Consider the following 23,764-nt stretch of genomic DNA (forward strand, 5'->3'; position numbering starts at 1 on the left):
CAAGGCCAGAGCCAAGGAGCTGCTGACCACTGTTGCAAGGAGAGGGCCCTGTCTCCTTCATGTCTCCTTGCTTTCCTTCTGAACTCTGCACTTGCACTTGTTTTCTGTCCTGATGTAGACACTTCTGAAAGTTTCTTAAGAATCTACATACTTGGTTTCTGTTGACTTAGAGCAATAAAGCTAGAAGAAGGGAGGAGGCCCAGTGGTATTTGCTGGAAGCCGCTTCGTGTGGAATAAGTCACAGATATAAATCACACACCCTCACATACCCACACACACCTCGGTTGTTAAGAATTTTACTGAATAAACCAAACTGTGAGTTAGCTTCCTTTTATTTTCTACTTAATTTAACCTTTTCTTTTTAAATTAAAGCTTTAAAAAAGGAAAGAATGAAAACAGTCCTGATATTCAAAGAAGCAAATCTCATGCACCATGGGAAGAAAATGGCCCCCAGAGGTAAAAGGAATCATTGTATTCATTCATACAGCAGAGTAACAGGGAAGGGGTTAGCAAGTGTAACTCACTGAAGAAAGGAATCCCACAGCTGGCGGGGGTTGAGGGTGATTCTGGAAGCAGCTGGACTGAGGGAATTTCTGAAGTGGAAATCAATAGTTTCTTAACACGAGACTTTTTCCTGGAAAGACAGAAAAGAAAACTTACCACCACCTGAAAGGTCATTTTGATGGTTTAGAGTAAGACATTTCTGCAAACTCTCTCAATGATACATTAATGAAAACTTTCCCGTTTCATAGTTCTTGTAAAAACTTCCAAGTTGTCATGTTGACCATTCCTCTTACACCCCAGCGGACTGTACAACTCTCCCAGTGACCGCACTAAATCACCAAAGTTCCCCTGCCCGCGGCGCCGAGACCCTTCCTGTGGAAGCGACAATGACTCTGTGCAGCCGGTGAGGAGAAGGTACGCTGAACACAGCTCTGCCGTGTGCAGTTTCCAACATAAGCTTTGGGCCCCGTGCGCGCTTTTGTAGCAGGCGATTCTCATCGTGCTGTTACTCTTTGTCTCCTCGAGATAAGAGACCCTGAAGCACTTTTCATCTCTTAACAGCTAGAATTTTAAAGAATAATTATAGAAAATCTTGATTTGAACTTGTTTTCTGTGTCTTAACTGATACATTAAAATATATATTATAAATGAGTATGCTAGGAATATGTATAGTGTGTTTATTACATAGTATATATTAAATATTGCTGCTGGGAAGACAAAACCACATTTCAAGATAAATATTCTTAGCTGAGCCTGGGTGCTCCTGCCCTCCAGGCTGACACTGTTACATAAGCATCAGGAAAACCCCTTTTCAAGCCAGGAGGAAGTGCCTCTTGTTATACTTTACATAGCAGGTAGGAATGCATATCTAATTTTATGTGTGTGTGGGCCTAGTTATTTAAAAAGTCTTTATCTAGAAGTTATAAACTCTGCCAAGTAGACTGGGATATGTGACCGGTACAAGAAAAGAGGATGCAGAAGTGGCTTAGGGATGAAATCCTTTCTCCTGCTTCGTAAGATCTGGGTTTTGATATTGTAGAAGTGACTTTTATAATTATAAATGTTTATATGATTATGTGAGATAACTATCAAGAACTTTTCTGTGCACTGTGAGTTTGGAAGTAAAGCCCGTCTCCCTCTCACCGTCCTCTTTATTCTCCCATGTTGATACTTCCTCCTTTGTTACCTTCTAATTCTGTTGATTTCCCAGTATCTTTCTCTCTAGCATTGTCAAATTTGAGTTCAGCTTCACTGAAACCCTTTAATGGTTATGAAGAATCTACACCACTTGTACTTAGTGGGACTGAGAAGAGGAAACTTAAGTTAGGACCAGTGGTGGCTAAGATGGGACATGGGGAATAGTTGTCATCTGTTTGCTATTTACTGTGTTCTTTGCAGTATACTGTCTCACTTGGTCCGGAGAAAAACCTTCTGGGAATTGGCATTTCCAGCAGATAGGGATTAGGCAAGGATTGATACAAAGATGTGAATGGATTTAGGACACAGGAGACAGAGCATCACTACCAAGAAAGCTGGTGGCTGTTACTGCCTTTGGCCTGGGAACACCAGAGGGGAGTGTTGCCCAGAGATCGAAGCTGCTTCCATGCCGACTGGGCCTGTGCTGCTGCGTGCCCCACCACAGATGGGCAGGAACTTCTGCAAGGACCCCACTGTGGCTAACACTGTACCTCCTACTTCTCGGGAATGGCAGAGTTGATGCCACAAGTGAAATCACTTCTGCTTTTCTCCTCCCTTAACTTCTCCCCTGAGTGCTCTCTGGAACTCAGCTGGTGAGGTAGTCCAGGAGCACGGTTTTCAGGCTTCCAGACTCGGCAAGAAAGTGGAGATTTGTATGGGTCAAGATGGGGCTGATTATCAGTGAAAAGTAGTTGGCAGGTACATCATCTCACTTTTAGAGTGGAGAAAACTGAGGCTGAGAGAGATGGCAGTAACTTGTCCTTTATGGCACATCTGGGTTTGAGTCCAGGTCTAAAAGTCAAAAAAAGAGGAGGATAATGAGCTCTCAATTAAATAAGGCTCTGTTCTGGCCTTTATTTGACTTTCTCCTTGGGACACCAAGGTCTTGTTCAACCTGGGAAATGCTTAAAGCCAGGACAGCATACTGTAGAAGTACCTTGTATGTGTGTGGGTGGTATGTGGGTGTTCTGGGGGGTATACGTAGTAGAGATGACTACATATTTCAAGGACTTGGCTGAGACTGTAGTGTATGGGTTTTATAGCTTTTGTCCTTAATTATTAGTGCAATTTGTCAGCACTCCCTAAATACATTATTACACCTGTTAAGCACATAGTCATTTTGATTTTAATACATTTGAAAATGAATTTATCATGTTGTGCTAAATATGCCAAATTTATTGTTTTCCAAATGAATTGTTTGAAATTGATTGGACATATACATCCCCCATTCTGAACTTAATGACTTCTATAATGAGATACATTTTCTGCTGGCCTCCTGTGAAACACAGAGAAATAATTGTGGCCAGTTGATATAGGACTTTTTCACTGCCCTTGTCCAGGGAAATACTATCTTAATTTATTGGGCAGAGAATCTTTGCCTCAATACAATAGGGAGTCCTCTCTGTTCTCTGTGTCATTTAAAGGTCTCTTGCTGTGCATGTTCATTTGAGAAAAGCAGTCACTGCTGTCTGTTGGCATAGAGGAACCAATGTGCATTATTCTCTCTCTTTCCCCTACAAATGCCCTATAAATGTCCCTGTCCTTGTCAGCCTTGCTTTATCTTCATACACGTTTACTTTGCTTCTCGGCACAAATCTCTACATAGCTGGATTAATTCTGATATTTAAAACTGAGATTTGTCATCAGCGTGGAAGAATCCCAAGGATTTAAATTTGATAATAGGAGATTCTGGGCCGGGAATTTAGCTCAGTGGTACTATGGCTGCCCCACAAGTGCAAGGTCCTGAGTTCAATCCCTGGTTTAAAAAAAAAAAAAGATCTGTTTTGCTTTGGATACCAGGATAAACATATTTTGCAAAATATATAAAAATTTCTTGTTTTTCCAGTTTGTCGGAATGGATATAAGCTATCAAACTCTGGCTGAGCATAGAACAGTGGTGCCTAACTTCTGGGGATAGGAGTAGAACCTTTTGAGAACCTGACAAAATGTTAGGTTCACCATAACCAAAAAGGGCATGACTGAATACACACAAACATTTTCATGAGATTTTTCACGTCTTTTTGGTACCCCCAAACCTGCTTGTTTAAATATTTCTGTTCTAAGAAAAGAACAGCATGATGCTTTCTGACAGTACAATGTATTTATACCTCTCAGCTTCTATCTTTACAATCAAAAATGTTTTTGTGCCTCCTGTGTGTCAGGTGGTGTGCTAAACAAAACTATCCAAAGTCCCTGTCCTTTGGAAGCTTACAGCTATTAGGAGAGAAGTGTATGAATCACATAAATACATGTGCAACTATAACTTTGATATGTTATGTGAAGATGGTTTATCTGGTCTTAGGGAAATTTTAAAAAACTTTTTATTGAAACCCAGCATGCATACAGAAAAGTATATGTCATAAGTGTAACTAGCTGCCTGGTAGACTTACAAACCCGTCATCTGTATAATCTGTATAGTACTATTAGGGGAAGTTTGCCAAATTGCTGAGTCAAGGGAGTGGGGCCGAGGGTTCCTGAGGTTTGGTATGTGAGCTGGGATCTGAAATAAATGCCACAAAAAGAAAAGAAAGACAATGGTAGAGGTGATAGAAGGGAGTGGGGAATATTCATGAAAAGAAAAGAGCCAGTATTGCCTAAGCTCTGAGAGTTAACTAAAAAGTGTTAGAAATGAGGCCAGAGAGAAAAATGGAGCCAGTCTTTGCAGCCTAGCTAGGCCTTGTTCAGGTATTTTTCCTTAGGTCAGTAGTTTTTATAGGGGAGTACAACAACTAGATTTCATTCCTGTTTGTAAAGACGACCCTGGCTGTCCTGTGGAGAAGAGGTTAAAGAGTGTAATACTGGAAGTGGAGAGAGCAGGCAGTAGGTTGTTGTAGGAGTCCTGGTCGTGGAGAATGGTGATGTGGACACGAAGGCTATGTGAAGACACGAGGAAGTGGGTGATTTTCTGAAGCATTAGGAGGAAACAAAATCAATAGGACTGAGAGGATCAATAGGAAGGATGGAGGTCAGATAGCAAGAATGCAACACAGGCATGCACGATCTCATGAGTTCTCGTAAGATGCATGAACTAAGAATCACCAGGACATTTTATAGGCTTGAAGGGACAGCTGTGTAAAGTTTCTGATGTGTTGAATGTGTGGTACTTCAGAAGTCTGAGATTCATGTGGGTTGCTGGATTATAAATCAGGAGCGAGACTGTTTGGTTTAAAATATCAATTGTCATCAGTTAGAATTAAGGATGTTAATTGAATTATGAAGCAGGGATGAAGCTGTTTAGCCAGATGGTATAGATAGAATGCAAAGACAAAGCTCGGACAGAGCTGCAGGAAATGTCCGCAGTTGGTGGCTTAGCTGAAGAGATTAGCTGGTAAAGGAGGCACAGAAATGGTGGCCTAGGAAAAACCAAGACAGCAGAGAATCATCAAGTGGATCCTTTATTTTATTTTAGTTTTTAACCTTCTTTCTTCATTTTCAGAATGCCAAAAGCCAGGCTTCTATCTCCCACTTGTAAGGTTAGAAAATCTCACTGTTAGAAAAGCACATATACAGCCCCATGTGGTGGCACCTGAGTGTGATTCCAGCATTGTAGGAGACTGATGCAGGAGGATCAGGATTTTGAATCCAAGTGGGGGCAATTTAGTGAGACCCATCTTAAAACGGGAGGGGACTGGAATAGATGTAGCTCACTGCAGAGGACCTGAGTTCAAACCCTAGTAATGAAAAAAAAAGGAAAGTCAGTGAATAAGAATTCTTAAAGTACTGTGGCAGAATTTAAATAATCAGTGTACAGTTAGGAAAACTTAAAGAAATCTCAAAAGTAGAACACAAACAAGATATATGGAAATGAGGATAACAAAATCACAGAACCTAGATATGGAACATTCAGTTTATGAAATTCTGAATTAAAAAAGAGCAGTGAAAACATAGAAGATATTAATAGCAATGTCAGAGAAGGCAAGAAAACACTGCCTTAAACTACGAAAGATGGTTTTCCATTTAGGATTCTATGCACAGATGAACTATAATTACATGTGTAGAATAAAGACATTTTCAGAAATTTCAGGTGTCAAAATATGTATACGGTATGACTAAAAAACACAGTAATATTTACATTTTTAAAATTTTGATTATGAAAAGCCGTCGCTGTCCGTCCCCCTCACAGGACTCCCTCCTGCTTCAAATACACCTGTCCCATGCGTCTCACCATTTTCTGAAATCTTCTTCTTTTGTGTCTTTAACTGTGCTGTCACAGCTGCTTTCATGTCTTGAATTGATTTGAAACATTTACCTTTTGTGATCGCTTCCTTTGGGGAAGAAGCAGAAGTGAAACAGAGCCAGCTCCGGTGACTAAGGCCGGCCAGGACCCCCGGAATGTTTTCGCAGGTCTGCCTTTCCACTGGGAAGCACTCAGCAGTACCATTCTCCGTATTTTTCATCACACTTGGTAGACGCTTCCAAAACTGTTTCAGGAAGTGGCAGGAACAAAGGATAAGTGTGTTCAAAGTGAGGAGAAATATTTTGAGGGGGATTCATGGCAGTGTGTATTTTACTGTAATAAATTTGGGTGGAGGGTGAGACGGGGTCTCGCTATGTTTCAGGCTGGTCTCAAACTCATGGCGATCCTCCTGCCTCAGCCTCATGAGTGCTGGGATTACACGTGTGTCACCACATCTAGCCTGTAATAAATTTTAAAAAATTTAAACGTTATCATATATTTTAACCACACTTTGCACCTGCTGTGGAAGTATTCTGTTTGCAAACTGGAAGATACACTCCACAAAACCAGAACAAGGAGTCCCAGAACCCAGAAATATGGGATCTGTCATACAGAGAAACCAAAGGAGTTGCCTAGAAGGTGCTAAATCATAGCGACCTGTGTGCAGCAAGCTCAGTGCAGTTCTGAGCATTAGGGCAGAGGGACTGAGGGAGTGTACAAGTGGAACTTGTGATTAGCTGGGCATTTGTCTGAATCAGGAGGACATTTGGCAGTTCTGTTAGAGAGTATGGGCAAAGAATTACTGACAACCAAAGAAAACTAAGCAAGAGGTTAATGTACCCATAGAAGAATAGAATTCTATCCCTAGAGTGCAATTTAGATAATCTGTGAACAATATTTATATAGTCCTGTTGATGTTAAATCATTACCCCAAATTTGATATAAGGACAGGCACCACATGTCAGTGTTAGGTTGTTAGATATAAGTATATTGGGGACAACAGGAGAGCATAAGCCACAGGGGTGGCATGAAAGAGCTGTGTCCACCCTGGTCAGAGAGGGAAATGCAGCAAGGGGCTCACACATTTCTCTTAAGAAGTCTGGCTTTAATGAATGTGGACAGAGTGGGCCAAAGAGAGGGGAAGTGAGCCAAAGTAGATGTACATTGTTTAAATAAGAGAGACTTGAGAACGTTAAAATCTAACTGCAAGAGTTTGCCAGAGGGCAGGTGACTACACAGTGGTCCCAGAGGTTATCACCGGCCTGACAGATGAGCAACATGAACTAATTAGGTCAATGGAAGATTAATCTGCCTCTTGTTATCTATTGTGTGAACCCAGATAAATATCCAGATCTCAGCTGTATTGACTTAGGTACAACCAGCCCTTGCAAAGGGATTGAGTTTGTAAGTCAAGGCTCCACTGTATATGAGAGGTGGGTGCAATGTTAAGGAAGGTCATTGAGAAGACGCAAGGTGACTGGACTCTGTGGCACGGAGGCTGCCCTCAGTTAAGACAGAGCCATAAATAACAGAGCTGTTGCTAAATTTTTATTTTTGGTAGCTGGAAGATGAAAGAGTTCCATTCTTTTTCCTTTGGAAGGAGAAAGCAAAGTCATATCCTGAAAGAGAGGTGCTATGCGCCAGAGAGTTGTCAGAGGAAGAGTGAATACTACTTTGCAGAAACAGTAGTTGGTCTAGACAAAGGCGGTGAGATTGCTGAACTGTGTGTGGTCCCACTTGAGGGAACCTGGGTAGTTGGGTTCACCTGTGTGTGCTGTGTTGGGTGTTGGCATACACATAATTGAAATGGTGGGCTAGGAAATCTAAGCTGGGTAAGGCAGACAGTGAGGAAAGGTGAAGAGCTGGGAGGAAGTAGTGAGGTCAGTGGGCAGCCCTACTGGATAGGATGAGTAGAGTGAAAACAGTCGGGGAAGAAGCCGTAGTAACAGCTTTTATTGATTCAGTGCTCCTAGTGGCCCAGGCCCTACTTTGCGTTTCAATTATATTCATTCATTTGGTTCTCACAGCAGCGCTTTGTGGGTGATCCTATTAAAACCGAGGCACTCAGTAGAAAAGCGGTGTGTTTAAATCATACAGCGTGTCAGCAGAGGGCTGGGGCTCACATTCAGTTAGAGCATCGCAGGCACTGACTTGGAGGACTGCAGACTTAGAGACTGCGCACGATCCCCACCCTTGGGTATGTGAGACCAACGGGCAAGCTGTCTGTTGTTATGTGTGGCCTGTTTGCAGCCCCTCTAGGTTGCTTGCTGGCTTCTCAAGACCAGTTGGTGGCGGGCACCTTTGGGACCTGCCATAGCACGTACGTGTGTGACTTTCACGTGTGGCGAGTGAACAGGCACATTAACAGATAGGAATGAACCGAAGGGAAACTTGTTGTGGGTGCTGTGCTTCTCACCCAGCTAATCATATCTCAGTCTTAATGTCTTTTGTTTTCCACAGGAAAGCCCACAATAGTGGTGAGGACTCAGATCTAAAGCAAAGGAGGAGGTAAGACAAAAAAAAGTGGGAAGAGAGTCAGGGAAAGGGAGCAAGGACTAGCAAATTAGCTGTGTTCAGAGATAAGGCAAGAGTGAGGGCTTCTGGGGGAGATTTTTATGGCTGCTCAAAGGGTGCTGTATCATAAATCATTTTTTTCCCTCAAAAAACCAATTCCCGTTTCAGCTGGTTCTTAGTCTCCCATTCTCCCATCCTTTGACACTTCTGTTGTTTTTTTCCTGCTTGTTTGTATCTCAGAGGAACTCAATTATCTATTACTATATTATAAAATGTTCTAAAACTTGGTGGCTTAAAGCAAAAAAAATATATAGAGATACACATGGGTGTATATGTATGTATAAACACACATATAATTCTGTTGATTGAACAGAAAGTTCCTTTTAATGGTCTTTTTTTTTTTTTGGAGTCAGGGTGTCAGTATGTTGCCCTTGAACTCACTCTGTAGTCCAGGCTGGCCTCTAATTCATAGTGATCCTCCTGCCTCAGCCTCCCAAGTGCTGGGATTATGAGCATGTGCTACCACGCCCAGCTCTTTTTAAAATTTAATTGACTTGTATTAATAGATGTTTGTGATACATAATGAATATGGCCACCGTGGGGAGCTGGTACCCGGTACGTGAACATATTGCATTCAAGCTCTTCATCTAGTCTTGCTCTGGTCTCACAGGAGGCTGTGGCCAGACAGCAGGTGAGGCTTTGTTGTGGGGGCCCTCTCTCGTGTCGGGGTCTGTGCGGAATGGCTGGTGGTCTGGGACCTCCCTGTATGACCTCTCGCTGTCTCTAGCCCAGACATCTCAGTGTTGGCTGGGAGGAGGCAGAAACCTTCAATCCTGGAACCGGCAGACTGAGCCATGCACCTCATTCTGCTGTAAAACCAGTCCGAGGATGAGCGACAGTCCAAGGACAGAGGAAATACATTCCACATCTTTATTTAGGGGAGAAGGGGTGAACCAGACTTTTCTCCACAGTTAGTCCATCCCAGGGCTTATAGCTTTACCATGTGGGAGTTTTGCTGAAAGTGATTGGTTTTTGTGGTTCTTTCTGGGAACATGATGACATTTGCCTTAATCTGTTTTCATCTTGCCCTGCCTTGCTGGAGACTTATTTTCCTGAGCTGGAGACTTATTCAGGTGTCTGACTGAGTTCAGAAATGCTGCCTAGGAGAGGGACAATGCAGGTCTTTATGTTTGGATTAGTAATTTCACTGAAAAATTAATTCCAAAAACCCCAGTGAACCTTTCTGAAATTTGTTATAAACCTGGGTTTTTGTTTTGCTTTTCTTTTTTGTCTTCAGGTCACGCTCACGCTGTAACACAAGCAGTGGTAGTGAATCAGAAAATTCTAATAGAGAGCACCGGAAAAAAAGAAACAGGTAATATGGAAATGCTGTGACTCTGAAATCAGAGGCTGCCATTGGTAACAGAAGCTGTGTGTCCATACATTTGTAAACCTGGTTTTCTTATCTGTTGCAAAGGAATCTGGCACTATTTTAAAGCACTAGTTTAAGAAGCCTCAGCTTCTCTGAGTTACTTTAGGATAAGATGATTAAACAACTTGACAGGGAAGGGCCCTTCTTTTTCTTTCATACGATTCTATGTTTAGATAGAGTATATAATGAATTTAAGGCTGGTAGGGAAGTTAATCATTGGTAGAGAGATTCCTCTTGAAGTATGTTTTAACACGACATTACTGAATTTTACCCAAGGCAAAATGAGATGACATTGTTTTATAGGTCTCCCTCGTGTATATCTACATGCTAATATATTTTTACATGTATGTCAGGTACACGCAGATGAGTACATGCAGTTAATTTATATTTGTAAGATTTGTTTTTTAAGATCTTGTTAGTAAATAATTTGACATTTAATAAGTGATAGTGTTGGCCTAATACACTAATCACTTCTCCTTAGTTCCAAACTATTTATTTGAAAACAGGTATTCATGTGGGTTAATAAAAAGAGCACCATGATGCGAGTCAGAAGGAGTTGGTTGCCTTTCGTACCAATTTCAAACCCAGTGGTTCTCAACTGGGAGAGTTTTGTCTTCCCTAGCCCCTCCCTGAAGATGCTTCACAGTGTCTGTAGATGCTTATTTTCGTCATGACTGGGTGGAGGAGATTGCTCCTGACCCGGGGTAGGGCTGAGTATTCTACGAAGGAGAGGACAGCTCCACAACAAAGAAGTCCCTAGTACTGAAATGCAGTAGTAGTGCCACTGTGGAGAAACTCGTTTTCACCTCATGTACGACTCTGGCCTGCTTGCTTTACTTTTCTAGGTCGTCTTTTTCCTCTGTAAGATGAAGAAGTTGGATTAGATAATCTCTAAAGTTCTTCTTCAGTGCTTGGAGCCCATGGGCTTGGCACAGATTGGACTGTCTGCCCTCTAACTAAAAGCCTGTATAACAATAGCCCAGACAGCATTGTAAGGGTGGACCACTTTCTTAGGTACGTTTTCTATGTGGAGCCTTCTTAGGAGCTGGAATTAAGCCAGGTAGATGTGAGATCTCAGTGTGTGTGACACCTTTTTCAAGGAAGCCATTTTATTTTCTTTATCTGTAAAAATCCAATTGTGAGAGATAGCTCTCCCTCAGGTACTCTGGCCCTGCTCTGCAGTTCAGTATTTTTGCACAAAGAATGGAAAACAAAGCCAAAAATGCTTTTTCCCCCCTATTTAAAGCTTGTACTTATTGATCACACCAGTAAATGTATTTGTTTTGCTTAGTATATTCCGCATTGTGTTCATAGATGCTCTATTCTCTAGTGCTCGGAAGATAGCCTGTTTAAAACACAGTATCTTTGGGGACCAAACGTGCTCACAGTGACATTTGTTGTTAAAAATGAAACACTATTGAAAGGTTGCCACCAAGTCCTTAAATTGCTCATTACTGATCTGCCTGCACTAGCTCCAATATTCTTCCTCATTGTTTCCTCCCTCAGGAGTTTCTCCTGCACCTACATGGACAGTTTCTTAAATTGGCTTTCTCGGTGCTAGGCAGAAGTGTGTTTTAAAATGGCAGTGGCTCTGAATGTTTAAATGCGCATGCACTGTGTGAGGCTAGTAAGGGGCAATAGCTTTCAAAGCACACGCTGACACATTTCATGCAAAGGACCCAGAAAGCGTTCACAGCCATTTAATTTACCTGTAGGCATAGTTCCCTATGTGTGAGGTTGAGAGTCTGGCTCTCAGGGGCATAAGAAAGACTGGGTGAAGGAAGAAGTCTGTCTTTCTGTTCTGATCTCCACCTCTGGAGATTCTGGTGCAACAGGTGACAGGGTGTAGGGAAAGAGGCTGCAAAGCCATTACATTGCCTCTGGGAGCCGCTTCCCTACCATACTGTGCTGCTGCTAGACCTCCCGTCCGACTGTTAGCCATGTTTTGTCAGAACACATTCGTTCTACATCAGGATGCACAGGTCTGAATATTTGAACTGCAGCCCTGCTGCTGTCCCAAGATGTCTTTTGTCTGTGATGAAGGATTCTTTCCTGACATCTGACTTTGTACTTGTGCAGAAGGCTCCTCTTTTGAGGAGAGAGTGAATCTCTTCAACCTCATCCACCTTTCCTTTCCTTGGCTGCCAGTGCGGTTAGCAAGCCCTCAGCACCATCCTTTGTGCTCTCACAGAAGGACTTGGGTGGCGAGGGTGGGGCGTACAGAATCTGGGACATGCTGAGGTCCTCCTTCTTGCCAGCAGGGTCCTGGATTCAGCCTTGGATGTTCCATCACTTTCGCAGCCAGGACCGTACCTAACACACTGCTTTCCCGTCTCCCTTTGGGAAATGGTAGCCTGTGGAAAGGGGCAATTACTGGGCAAATTTGCTTTTGCAGAAACTCTGTTGAAGCCCACGATGTGTCCAGTGGAACTCCTGATAGAGTCAGTGTTCGTTTTGGAGGTTGTATATAAGTTTTGGAGTATTGTTCCCTTTGGCACTTGGTAGATTTTTGCTTTAGATAAAGGAAGTCTTTCCTTTTAGGCTTGAGTGTACTCTGTGAGAATTTTTTTTTTTTTTTGACACAAAATCAACCCCGTCGAGCTTAAGTTGCTTTACAGTTTCCCTGAGTAACAATTTAAACATGTCTTGTTTTATTTTTGTTTTTATTTTGGTACAAGGGATCAAACTCAGGACCTTGTGCTTGTAAGGTAGGCTAAATTCCCTGCCCTTAAACATGTTTTATGTGAAGAGAAACAAACGTTAATAAAGTCATGTTTGTAAATTAACTTCAACCACAGCAGGTTTTTAACTCCATTAAAAAAAGGTCAAAATTCACACCAACAATGGAAGGTTAGTACTAGAAGCAAGGATTGTTGAAGTTTGTTTTAGAAAACTCTAGCTAAAAGCATCCTTCTCTTTTGGCCTCTGTACTAATGAGGGCAGAAATATGAAGTTCTTCCCGGTGTTTCCCAGAACATGAGTCAGTCTTCTCCTTTAGTTACTGGGGACATTGTGTGATGTCTTCCCTCGTCTGTTCCATCTCAGTATTTTCTTTCTTATTTTCACAGTCTGAATGGGTATCCTCACCTCTTCTAGGTTTTGAGGTTTGAGTGGACAGTTTTCTTCTCTCTTTTTATAACCAGCTAGAAGTTGGAGCAGAGTTATTTTTACATGCAAGATGACAGTCCTGATTTTCCCTTAGGTCCCCTCTGTTATTTAGTTTCTTGTGTTTCTCTTTATATCCTGTTATTTTCCTCATCTGGTTCCCCTCGTTCTCTTTCCTACTTTTTCCTCCTTTCTTCTGTCTTCTCTAAGTTCTTTCTCTGTTGAGGAGCCAGTGGTTTGTCGTAGGATAACCCAAGGATTTGAATCTGGGTCCTGATTCTGCCATGTGTTGGTATTTAGGCCTGGGCAACTACACAAACCTTAGTTTCCTTGGTTTCTTTGGAGTGGAGGGGGACACACACGTACCAGCTGTTCCATTTTGTTGAACGAGTCCTGTACAGATTTAGTGAGCTCTTGGAAGTGACAGTATTTGGGGAGTGCAGCCTCACAGTCCTGTGCCCAGTTCTGGAATCCCTGCCTCTTCACCTGCCCTCCCTTCTCACCCTCTGGCAGGCTTTTCTGTGTTTCACCTGGTCCTGTCTGCCAGTACCTCCCACCTTTTCTAAGTTTGCACAGTTGGTTATTTTCATAGTGTGCATTCTTAGTCTAGATTCAAGGGTAGGTTTTAGGGGTCTCTCAGCTGTATGAAATTGTATATATAGGATTGTGTGTACTTCAGACACACAGTGTGACAGAGCCAGAGGCGAGTGTTTATCAGATTCCTACGCGGGTGTTTATGTAGCATCTACCGCTCGACTCCAGTCCAACTTATGTTTATTGTGCTCTGAGTAGTAAAAGAAAGGTTGATATCGAGGAAGGAACTTGGTGTTTCAATTCACTGATAGAATTAAAAGCAAAAATGTTTGAGTTTTAGAGATTACTTTGCTATACTTATTTGTGAAACAATTAATTTGATTGAATTTATCAAGTTGGGAGCCTTCCAGGTGCTGGCAGTATGCAGTTAACGATCCATGTGACTGTTAGACTGCGTTAGATTTTACTGGTTAGAATCTTGAGTCTTGTCCCTGAGATCAGGAAGATCAGTCAGTTCATCACTATAGGTCTGAGCCAATGGTCCATGACCCGGGCTTGTGCTAAAGGAGGGCCCAGGAAGCCGACTTGCCAGAGTGAAACCTTTCACAAACAAGCTTTCCCTAAAAATACCTTGAGCTTCATAAAATATTCTCCACATTCAGAGAAAGCAGCCTGCAAAATATCCTTTGTGCAATTGATGGAAATCAGCAGTCCTTTGGGTATCACTGGGGAGAATCTTTGGATTACTTAGTTGTTCGTTAGCTTTGATGTGCTGCTAGGCTGTTAAGATTTTGAAGCAGGAGATTTAGAGGAGTGGGTGACACCGAAGTAGTCTGATGTTCTTGCCTAAACATGAAAGTGAAAATAACTTGGGAGCCTAGGGAAGATTAAAAGAATAAGAGAAAGCAGGGAGGGTTGAGCAAGAGGCGTAGAGGGAATTGCAACAGGGAGCCCTCCGAACCTTTCCCTAATTTTATCCTGGGATGTTTGTGTCATAAACTCACACGTTACATGTGTGTGTGTGCGTGTGTGTGTGTGTGTGTGTGCACGCGCAAATTATGGGGCCTTTGTTGTGGATCTGACACTGCTTTGAAGAGTCCTGTAGCCATGAGCATGTTCCTCTGCCCTCTAAATCTTCTTTCTCAGTACAAGTCGGAATAATACCTTCGCTGCCTACCTCGCAGGAGGCTTGTGAAGATCCAGGAGATAACGGATGTTCTGTAAAAAGTAGAAAAATGCCCTGCGTAGGCAGGTGTATTAAATTAACGAGAACGCGTAGCAGTGCTCAGTGTTACCTGAATTCCCTGCAGCATGCGTGCAGCGTGGCCTGACTTCGTTGAGCGAAAACAGAAGTTAGTGTTGTGAACATGAATTCATTCTGGTGAGAGTGTTGTCAGTTTTTTTCTACCTTTTAGATGTCTATTAGTATCTGAAAAGTAGATTAAGGTAGTTTTAAATATGTGCCATACAGTCTTTGATATTACTTTTCTGAAAAAAAGAATCCAGCACCGTGACAGTGACAATATATCTGAGTGGAACAAATCTAGAAGATCATGATTTTGGTGTGAGAGTGGTAAAAACGTTACTGTTCTATACCCTAAGGAAAAGTGTCTTTGGGACATTGGCAAAATCAACCAGTAGGTTTTCTTTGACTTAGCCTGAAAATAGGTAACTGTTTCCTTCCAAGCACTTCCTACTGTCCTGTCCCTAATTTATGGGCAGCAAACAAGGTAAAAAGTATGGTTAGGAAGAGCACAGTTCATATGGAGCCAGTGAAAAAGATAGCGTTGACCACAACACAGATGCAGGGGTTCTGGCTTATACTCGTATAGGACATACCGAGATTTAGACCTATGACATGGGTGGTCTGAGGCTTCTAGAGCATAATCAGAGTAGACCGAGATGACTGTGAAGATAGAAGGCTGCAGCCACTGTAGAATGCTATCAGATTCCTGAGTGGGAGCAGGGGCAAAACAGGTTAAAAATTATAAAAGCAGGAGAGTTTAAAGGGAGATTGCAGAGGTAGCCTATTTTAGTAGCAGAAGCCTAAGGAATAAGTGGAAAAGAGCAAAATCCTTTTAAGAGCAAGTAAGTATAATTTATTGATAGTAGGGGAAGGTGGGAAAAGTAAATGAATTTTTTGCTTGTTGGTCTTAAGGGAGCATATCCACAGATGCCTGGAATCAACATAAATTTTCCTAGAGAAGAAAAACTACTGGAAACAAATGAAGATTACTTTGAAGCCGGCAATCAAAAAACGAGTGCAGTTGATGAGAACACAAGTTCACAATCATTTGGGACCTGCTGATTTGATTTTTAGGGGCCGCAGGAAGCAGTTGTCTGGAACATTATACTGCAGTTGGAGTATAGGTTTGCTTCAGTGTGTCTCTTTGGCTTGGAAATAAAATACAAGCAGAGAAATACTAAGTTTTAAAGCTAGAAAAGATATTTGCAATAATCTTGTATATGAAGAAACTGAGAGCTGACCAAAGGAGATAGCGGGTCAGATAAGGCACAGCTGGGAGTGGATGGAACTCAAGAACAGAGTGTGCTCTCTCTCACATGAGCTTCAAGTTTCCCTGCGCATTTGCTCCACAAAGACTGCTCAGGGTTAGCATTATCGTGGACTTGATCTCGGTGAATGTGGAGTAAATTAAGAACTGGTATAAAGAAAGGTCCTATTAGGAGCAAAACTGATAAAGAGAGAGGACAAAGTGAAATCCGGGGATTTGTATAAGAACTCATTTGGTAATGTGAAGAATTTTGTAGAAGAGGCAGAACTCTATAATTGGGAAGAAAGGAGAGACTAGGAATAGTTATTATCTTTATTATTGTTATCAAATGATTATATGGCATTTCATCTTCAAAACCTTTGTGAACTTTAATTAAGTGCCAGATGCAGTTAAAATCTAAATTGGATGACTAGTCTAGAGAAGTGGGATGTAAAGGTTTTGTGAGAAAATACGTTGGAATTCTTCTATTCTGGAACGTCGGGATTTGCTGTATTTGAAATCCACCCTCTCCCTATACATTAATTAAAAAACAAAAGCCTTGTTTCGTGTACTTCCTACTCTGTTTACTCTCTGTCTTTGTAGATGGGGAAATGGGCAGTGCATAGTAAATGTAGATCTACTGGGTCAAGGGGAACAGGGAAGGAATATTTGGTAGTTTTATGAGATTCATCTTTTACAGTGTTTGAAAATAAAGAAATCTGCAGTATAAATTATAGAAGAATGTTTTTCCCCTTTGAGAATTTTATACTTCTGATATAAGAGCACAGTTTTGACTCTTTAAAAAGGTTCATTGTCAACACATGGCTTTGCAGTATTTTTGTTCTTCACGATGTAAATCCCTACATCAAAATTAAAATATGTAGCCAGGTGTAATAGTACACAGTGGAATCCCCACTCTCTTACAGGATCGCAAGTTTGAGCGGAGTCCCAGCAATTTAGCAATGCAGGGAGACCCTGCCTCAAAAAAACAAAACAAAACAAAAAAAAAACCAAAAAAACAAAAAAAAAACAGAGCTGGGATGTAGCTCTGTGTGAAGGCCCTGGGTTCAGTCCCCAGTGCCAGTGAATAGGTAAATGAGGCAGGAAAGAAGCCTAAAATAAAGCAAAACAAAAAACACTGTGTACCCTACAATCAGGAATAAGACTTAAAAATTAGAATTATTTTAGGAGACCTGTCTTTTTCCTTTAGAGATTTCTTTATTCATGCATAAATAAACAAAATAGGTAACTCCTGCCTCATAAGGACTTGAGTGCTATAATAGTCTTGCTTCTGAGGGCCAGGAGTTTGTCTTTCGCAGTGACACCTGTGTTTTCTGGAGCAGTTCATTGATGGAAGACATGACACTTACATTCTTGTAATGAGGTACCATTAACCAGAGGCCTTTTGTAAGGGTGTAATTTCAAACTTCATTACGGACCAAGGCAGTGACACCATCATTACTCTGGAAAATGTGCTTCTGTTGTGACTCCAAAGGGCCTTACATTTTTAATGCATTTTGCTAGAATATTTATGAAATGGCATCCCCAGCAGAGGGCATCTGTCTTTAAGGCATGCCCGCCACAAGGGTATTAGTTGACCGTGTTTCGTTGCCCTCAGTTGAGACTTTCAACTAGAAAAATAAGTTAAAGATACATGCTGAAATCTTAAACTTGTTTTGATTTAGTCTTTATTATAAGCAAAGTAAAGGAGACATACATGCATGTGTGTGTGTGTGTGTAGTTTCAGGTTTTTTTTCATCACAGTAAAGCCTTGAATATTGAGGTGATCTGATAATTCCACTATAAACGAATTCCACTATAAACGAAATAGCTTCCTTTTAAATGTCTGTATTCTGATTAAAGTATGTGTTTACCTAAGCCAGGCTTTTGCCTAGTTAATTGGCTTAAACTCTCAGAAATATTTAATGATCCTGACTTCCTGATTAAAAAAAATTTTTTCACATTGTAAAATTAATACTGTCTGTAACCTTTCTAGTGATTTCATTCAGAATGGAAGCTACAGTCTAAAAAACTCCCGGGTTAGGAGTTAGGATACTTGGATTTACGTCTCATCTGAGGTCTAGCAGTCAAGCTGGCGGTTCCTGTGCAAGGAGAGGTCTCTGCTTGCCAGCGTGACGCCTTCCCTTTGGCTCCTCCTTCCAGCCTGACCCATCAGCTGGGAACTGCTCCCAGCTGGTCTGGTGGGTCCCTGGCTCTCATGTGAGACACTGGAAAAGCTTGCAGGTGTAAGCCTGGCCATGAGTATCTGTGTATTTATTCTCATGAGGAGACCTGTCTTTTTCCTGGAGAGATGTCTTTATTCACTCATACATAAACAAAACAGGTAACTCCTGCCTCAGAAGGACTTGAGTGCTATAATAGTCTTGCCTGTGAGGGCCGGGAGTTTGTCTTTCCCAGTAGCTTCTCATCACTGAACCTGCCATGTAAGCAGGTGCGCATGCCCCCATGTGGCATTTTTAAATGGGAGAGTTTGTTCCAAAGGACGATGAGTAATGATGACCACAGGGATACCTTCTTCAAACATTTCTAATGTTGAGGTCCATAGCAGCAAATGTTCAATTTTACTTTACTCTCTATGTGCTTTAAAAAGAGGGAACTAGACTCTTCAACCTGAAAAATACCATGACTGTTTCCTGTTAATCTTCAAATAATAGCCTATTAGAAATGAAAACAGTAGTGAAGAAATAGATACACTTCAAAGGCTTGGCATATGTTTCAGATAATTTTTTATTGAACGTAGTTCCCCTTTAACCTCCAGGTTGAAGGTAGTTGCTTTCTCAAAAGGTGTCATTCTTTTCAACTTGAATGTGCTTCACATTACCTCTGTTTAAATTCTATGTGAAATTCACTGTTTTGCACTTAGAAGTACACACAGATGTGCAGCCCACAGCCCATGGTAAGTGCTGGAACAGAGGACCCGAAGAAAAGTGACACAGACTTGTCTGGTTCCACATGGTCTTTCCAGAGTGATGAGGGTGTCACTGCCTGAGTCCGTTCATGGTGCTCAGGCTGTCACAATGTGGGATGGGATCCTGACAGTTCTGAGCTGCTCTCCATATGGGGAGCTTCCTGCTGAGCTTGCATAAATTAAAAGTTAATTATTCACTTAAACAGGTGTTTGATTTTTGCAAGGAATATTTACAGAGTCGCGACAGCATTGCAGTGCATTGGAGACGGTATTTACACATTAAGTGCTTACTTCAACGAAATACTTGCTGCCCCCCCCACCAGCTCACCTTATTATTAGCAAGACTTGATACATCAAAAATCTAAAACTTCTGCAGGCTGTGGTCCATGTAGTACCTTAAAATTCAGAATTGTTTGCCAGGACCTGAAAGTTGGGAAAATTTACTATAAAAATCAAGACTTGTGAATTATCTTTTTAAAAAAATGACAGTATTTGGGAACACTGTCCTTGGACTTCCATGCAAGTCCTATGCTCCCCAGTGCCGCCTCCCCATTCCCTTCCTGGGGACACATCAGGAGTCAGACCCCATTCCTTCTGCCACGTGAGCAGCCACAACAGAATGGTGAAGGCTTATTCAGCTGCCGCCTTAGCCTTGTGCCACTGGAGTTAACTTCTGCAATTTTAGTCCTGTCTTAACAAAATCGCACCTCTTGTCTGTGATAACTTTGTGACAATTACTATGAATTTTTAAGAGCATTTCAAAGTAAAATTACTTATTGCTGTTTTAACTAGCACATTTGTGTTAGTTACTTTTCTCTCATCGCTGAAACAAAATACCTAACACCCAGAATTAAAGGAGAGTTTATTTAGCTCACGTCTTGTAGAGGTTTCAGTCCGTAATCAGCTGGCTTCGAGGCAGGGTGGTGCGGCGGAGGGGCAGTAGTCCACTGCAAGCAGGCAGATGAGAACAAGCAAGAGCAGGCAGCACTCACACCTTTAATCCTAGCGCCCTTGAGCCTAGCATTGCACCATGAATCAATTCTAGCGTCACACATCCTAGATCCAGCCACCTCTGAAAAAGCCCCACCTGTGGCCTCATAAGGCTCTGGGGGGGGACATCTAGACACAAACCGTAACATTTTAAAATGTTTCATAGCTTAAGATAGGCACTGTAGCAGTATATCATTGTTTCTATTTTGAAAACTTAAATGTAACTATGATATACCTAAAATGTACCAATAAACTTAAAAAAGTAAATGAATTTTTATTTGAGTTTTTTTTCTTACAAAAGTATAAGTCAGAGATTACTATCATTATCAAAACGTAAGTCCATTTTTAAGGGAATTATCATTTGACACTTTTTTCTTAGAGAAATAGAAATCTTTTCATGACTAGTATATTTTTATGTATCTAAGGTGACTGTTAAATATTTATGTTTGTGTATGCAAACATAAATTCATTTAACACATTCTCAGCTTTCAGTGATTGTGATGAAATTGCTCCTGCTTAAATAACTTTTAAAAACGATCTTGGGATGAACCAAGAAAGAAGGCACTCATTATGGATGTTAACTTTAGATGAATGATTTCACTTTTCAGAATACGGCAGGAGAATGACATGGTTGATTCGGCGCCTCAGTGGGAAGCTGTACTACGGAGACAGAAGGAAAAAAGCCAGTCGGACCCCAACAACAGGCGATCCAGACACCGATCGCGCTCGTACGTGGGCTTTTTACACCTTGATTCAGACATGCTGAGCTTGAAGTAGCAGTGGTCGCTCGGGTCCTCCGAAGTGCTTTGGTTCAACCCTGATTATCCCATTGTTTATCTGTCATATTTACCCTCTCATATTATAAAATTCATTAACTATGTTGGAAGCTATCGAAGTTGGAGCACAGCCAAAACAAGGTGTCATGGAAACAAGACTATCGAAACCATGTTTTTGTTTGGTTTGTGTTATTTTTAAACAAATTCACACACTCAGCTGGCTAAATAGGAATGGCCTCCTTTGTTAGTGACGTACCTGCTGCTTTGCTCAGTTTGAGGCTGCAGAATTCTCGGATATCTTGTTCCAGATTGAACCAGATGTGAATGTCTTCCCATCAAATTACCATTTGTGATCAGTAGTCAGTGAGTGATTCATTATACCCCAGCGTTAGGATTTGCGTGCTCCTCCTGTTGCTAGGCAATGCCATGTGTGAGCACAATTACCCCATAACAGATTGCCAGTCCCCCAAATTCATTTTCTTCAAGTTGATAAAGTTTCTGTGTGTGTGTGTGTGTACGTGTACATGTATGTGTGTTTAATCTGTGCTTCAAGATTTAGGCTATGCACCCTATCTACTTTCCAAAGCACCCTTTTTCAAGTGACCTGGGACTCTCTGCAGATCCTTTTGTGATCCCGAATGATTAGATGTACGGCATTGCTTACTTACGGGAAGAGGGTGGACTGAGGATGGTGCTGTGCCTGCCTGGCAAGTGCGGGGTCCTGAGCTTGATCCTCAGTATTGGAAAAACACAGGACACCAAAACTTACGGGAGGAGGGATCGAACAATGGAAGGCTGTTGGGAAGTTGAGGCAGAAACAAACTGGGTTAGGTGTATGGGGAGTCTTGAGGGAGACAGGCAAGAGGATGCAAGGTCAGGTTAACAGAGTCCAGGGAAGGAATTCTGGGTGTACCCTCATGGGACTCTGCCTTAGATGCTTCCCTTTTGATTAGAATTTAAGCCAGAGTATTTTTGTTGTTATCAGTAGTACAGCATTAATAAGCAATGACTTTCTTCTGTGATAGAAAACTACTCAGCAGTACACTCTCTTACAGATGTATTCACTGCCCCATGTGTTTTTGTGGGGAATATAATTAAACTGTTGTTCAGTTTAAAGCAGAAGCTACTTTTTATGCTATTAGTATTTGTAGGGTTCTTTGTATGGTCCAGATGTAAGTCCTTTCAGGTGTATGTATCGTAAATACTTTTTGCCAGGTTGTTGCTGGCTTTCTCATGTTAATTAATGTTGTGTTTGGATGACCAAACAGTTTATAGTTTGATAAAAACCAATATATTAGGGGTTTTGTTGTCTTATTTTTTTGTAGTTAAGTCTTTCTTTTTTTTTTTCCTTTTTTATCTTAAGAAGTATTTGCCTACTCTAAGGTCACAAAGTTCATATCTTTCACTAGAAGCTTTATAGGTTTTATTCTTGTATTCAGGGTTGTGATCCATCTCGAATTAATTGATGTATATGTATGAAGTAGAGATTGAGAGGCATTTCTCTGTGTTTGTCCAGTTATTTCAGTAGTGTTTGCTGAAAACACTGTCTTCATTGAAATGCCTGGGAGGTTTTTTGAAAATCAGTGGACTTCTTACCATATTTGTGGGCCAGTTTTGTTTTATCAATCTATTTTTCTGTCTTTATGCCACCATGTTATCTTGGTTACAGTAGCTTTATAGTGAAACTTGAATCAGTAGTAGTCTGCACCTTTTTGGGGGGAGCTTTTTGAGACAGGGTCTATGTAATCCAGGCTGGCCTTGAATTCCTGGTATCCTCCTCCCTCAGCCTCCCAAGTGCTGGGATTACAGGTGTGCACCATCATACTTGGCTCACACCCAACTTTTTTGTTCTTTATTATTTTAAGATGGTTTTAACTAGTTAATATGAATTTTTGAATCAGCTTATCAGTTTTTGTTCCCCACCCTCCAAAACACTGTAAACATTAGATTAGGATCATGTTGAATCTACAGATCAGTTTAGAAAAAAATTAATGTTACCCACCCATTTATCTTTAACTTCTTTTAGCAGCATTTTATAATTTTCAGTAGTTACTGTATTTATAGTATTTTAATTCTAAATATCCCAAATTTTTAATGGCATTGGGTTGCACATTCTTAGAATTTGTTTCCAATTGTCAGTCAGTACAGTATATCGAAAAATGTGATTAAAAATACTGATAGGATATCTTGCCATCCTTCGATCTTGTTAAATCCATTTATTGGGTTGAGAAGCTTGCCTTTTTCCTATTGTGGAAATATTTTTTGTTTTCTAAGTTATAGCCCCTGTTTGTAATGAGAAGCTGTTTCCCTTTATTTCTAATCTTGTGCCTTTTATTTATATTTCTTACCTCATCGTACTGACTAGCTCCTCCGGCAGTGTTGAATTAGCATGCGGAAGAGAAGTGGTAAGAAAACAGATGTCATTGGTTTCTTCTTTATTGGAGGGGAGGACTGAACATGTCACATTAAGACTGAGGAAGTTGCCTTCTTTTCCTAGTTTGCTGAGAGTTAGTGAAAGCTTATTTTTTAATCATCAATGAATTTTCCATTTTGTTATGAGATTTTTCTGCGTCTATGTACTTTTACACGGGTTACTTTTTCTTTAGTTTGTTACTGGAAGAGGTGCATTGATTCCATTTTGAATGATGCTCCCAGTTATTCCTAGGATAGGCCCTTTGGGGTTGTGATGTTTTATCCTTTTTGCATATTGCTGTATTCTGTTAGTATTTCATTAAGATTTTTTTCTACTGTATGAGCAATATTGATCTATAATTATTTTGTAATGTGTTTGTCAGGTTTTTGGTAACAGTTATGCTGGTCATTCAAACTAGTTTGGGAAATATTCCTTCTGTCTTCTGAAAGAGTCAATGTAAAACCTGCATTATTTTTTCAATATTTGACATAATTTACCAATGAAACTCTCTGCTTGAAATTTTCTAAAAGGGAAGTCTAAAATTGTAAATGTAGTTTCTTTAATACAATGGCGGTATTCATATTTTCTACTTATCATGTGTGGGTTTTGACTGAATTCTTGAAGGAATTCGCATACCCACATGTAGATCTTCTGTGAGTCTGTTTCTATTGACTATTCTTTTTTTTTTTTTTTTTTTTTCC

At 41.0% G+C, this 23,764-nt stretch overlaps 1 protein-coding gene across 1 annotated transcript in view; it reads left to right on the forward strand.

Moving 5' to 3' along the window:
- Epb41l4a (erythrocyte membrane protein band 4.1 like 4A) overlaps positions 1-23,764 on the forward strand; it is a 215,824-nt gene that overhangs the window by 179,207 nt on the left and 12,853 nt on the right. Inside the window, exons 16-20 of the mRNA XM_010607904.1 lie at positions 373-456; positions 805-918; positions 8,339-8,386; positions 9,690-9,767; positions 20,483-20,602. Of these exons, the coding sequence (XP_010606206.1) occupies positions 373-456; positions 805-918; positions 8,339-8,386; positions 9,690-9,767; positions 20,483-20,602 (444 nt within the window). The remainder of the gene's footprint in view (positions 1-372; positions 457-804; positions 919-8,338; positions 8,387-9,689; positions 9,768-20,482; positions 20,603-23,764) is intronic.

This window comes from Fukomys damarensis, unplaced genomic scaffold (assembly GCF_012274545.1).
Source record: "Fukomys damarensis isolate Sample0158 unplaced genomic scaffold, DMR_v1.0_HiC HiC_scaffold_3, whole genome shotgun sequence".
In the NCBI taxonomy this organism is placed as follows: domain Eukaryota; kingdom Metazoa; phylum Chordata; class Mammalia; order Rodentia; family Bathyergidae; genus Fukomys; species Fukomys damarensis.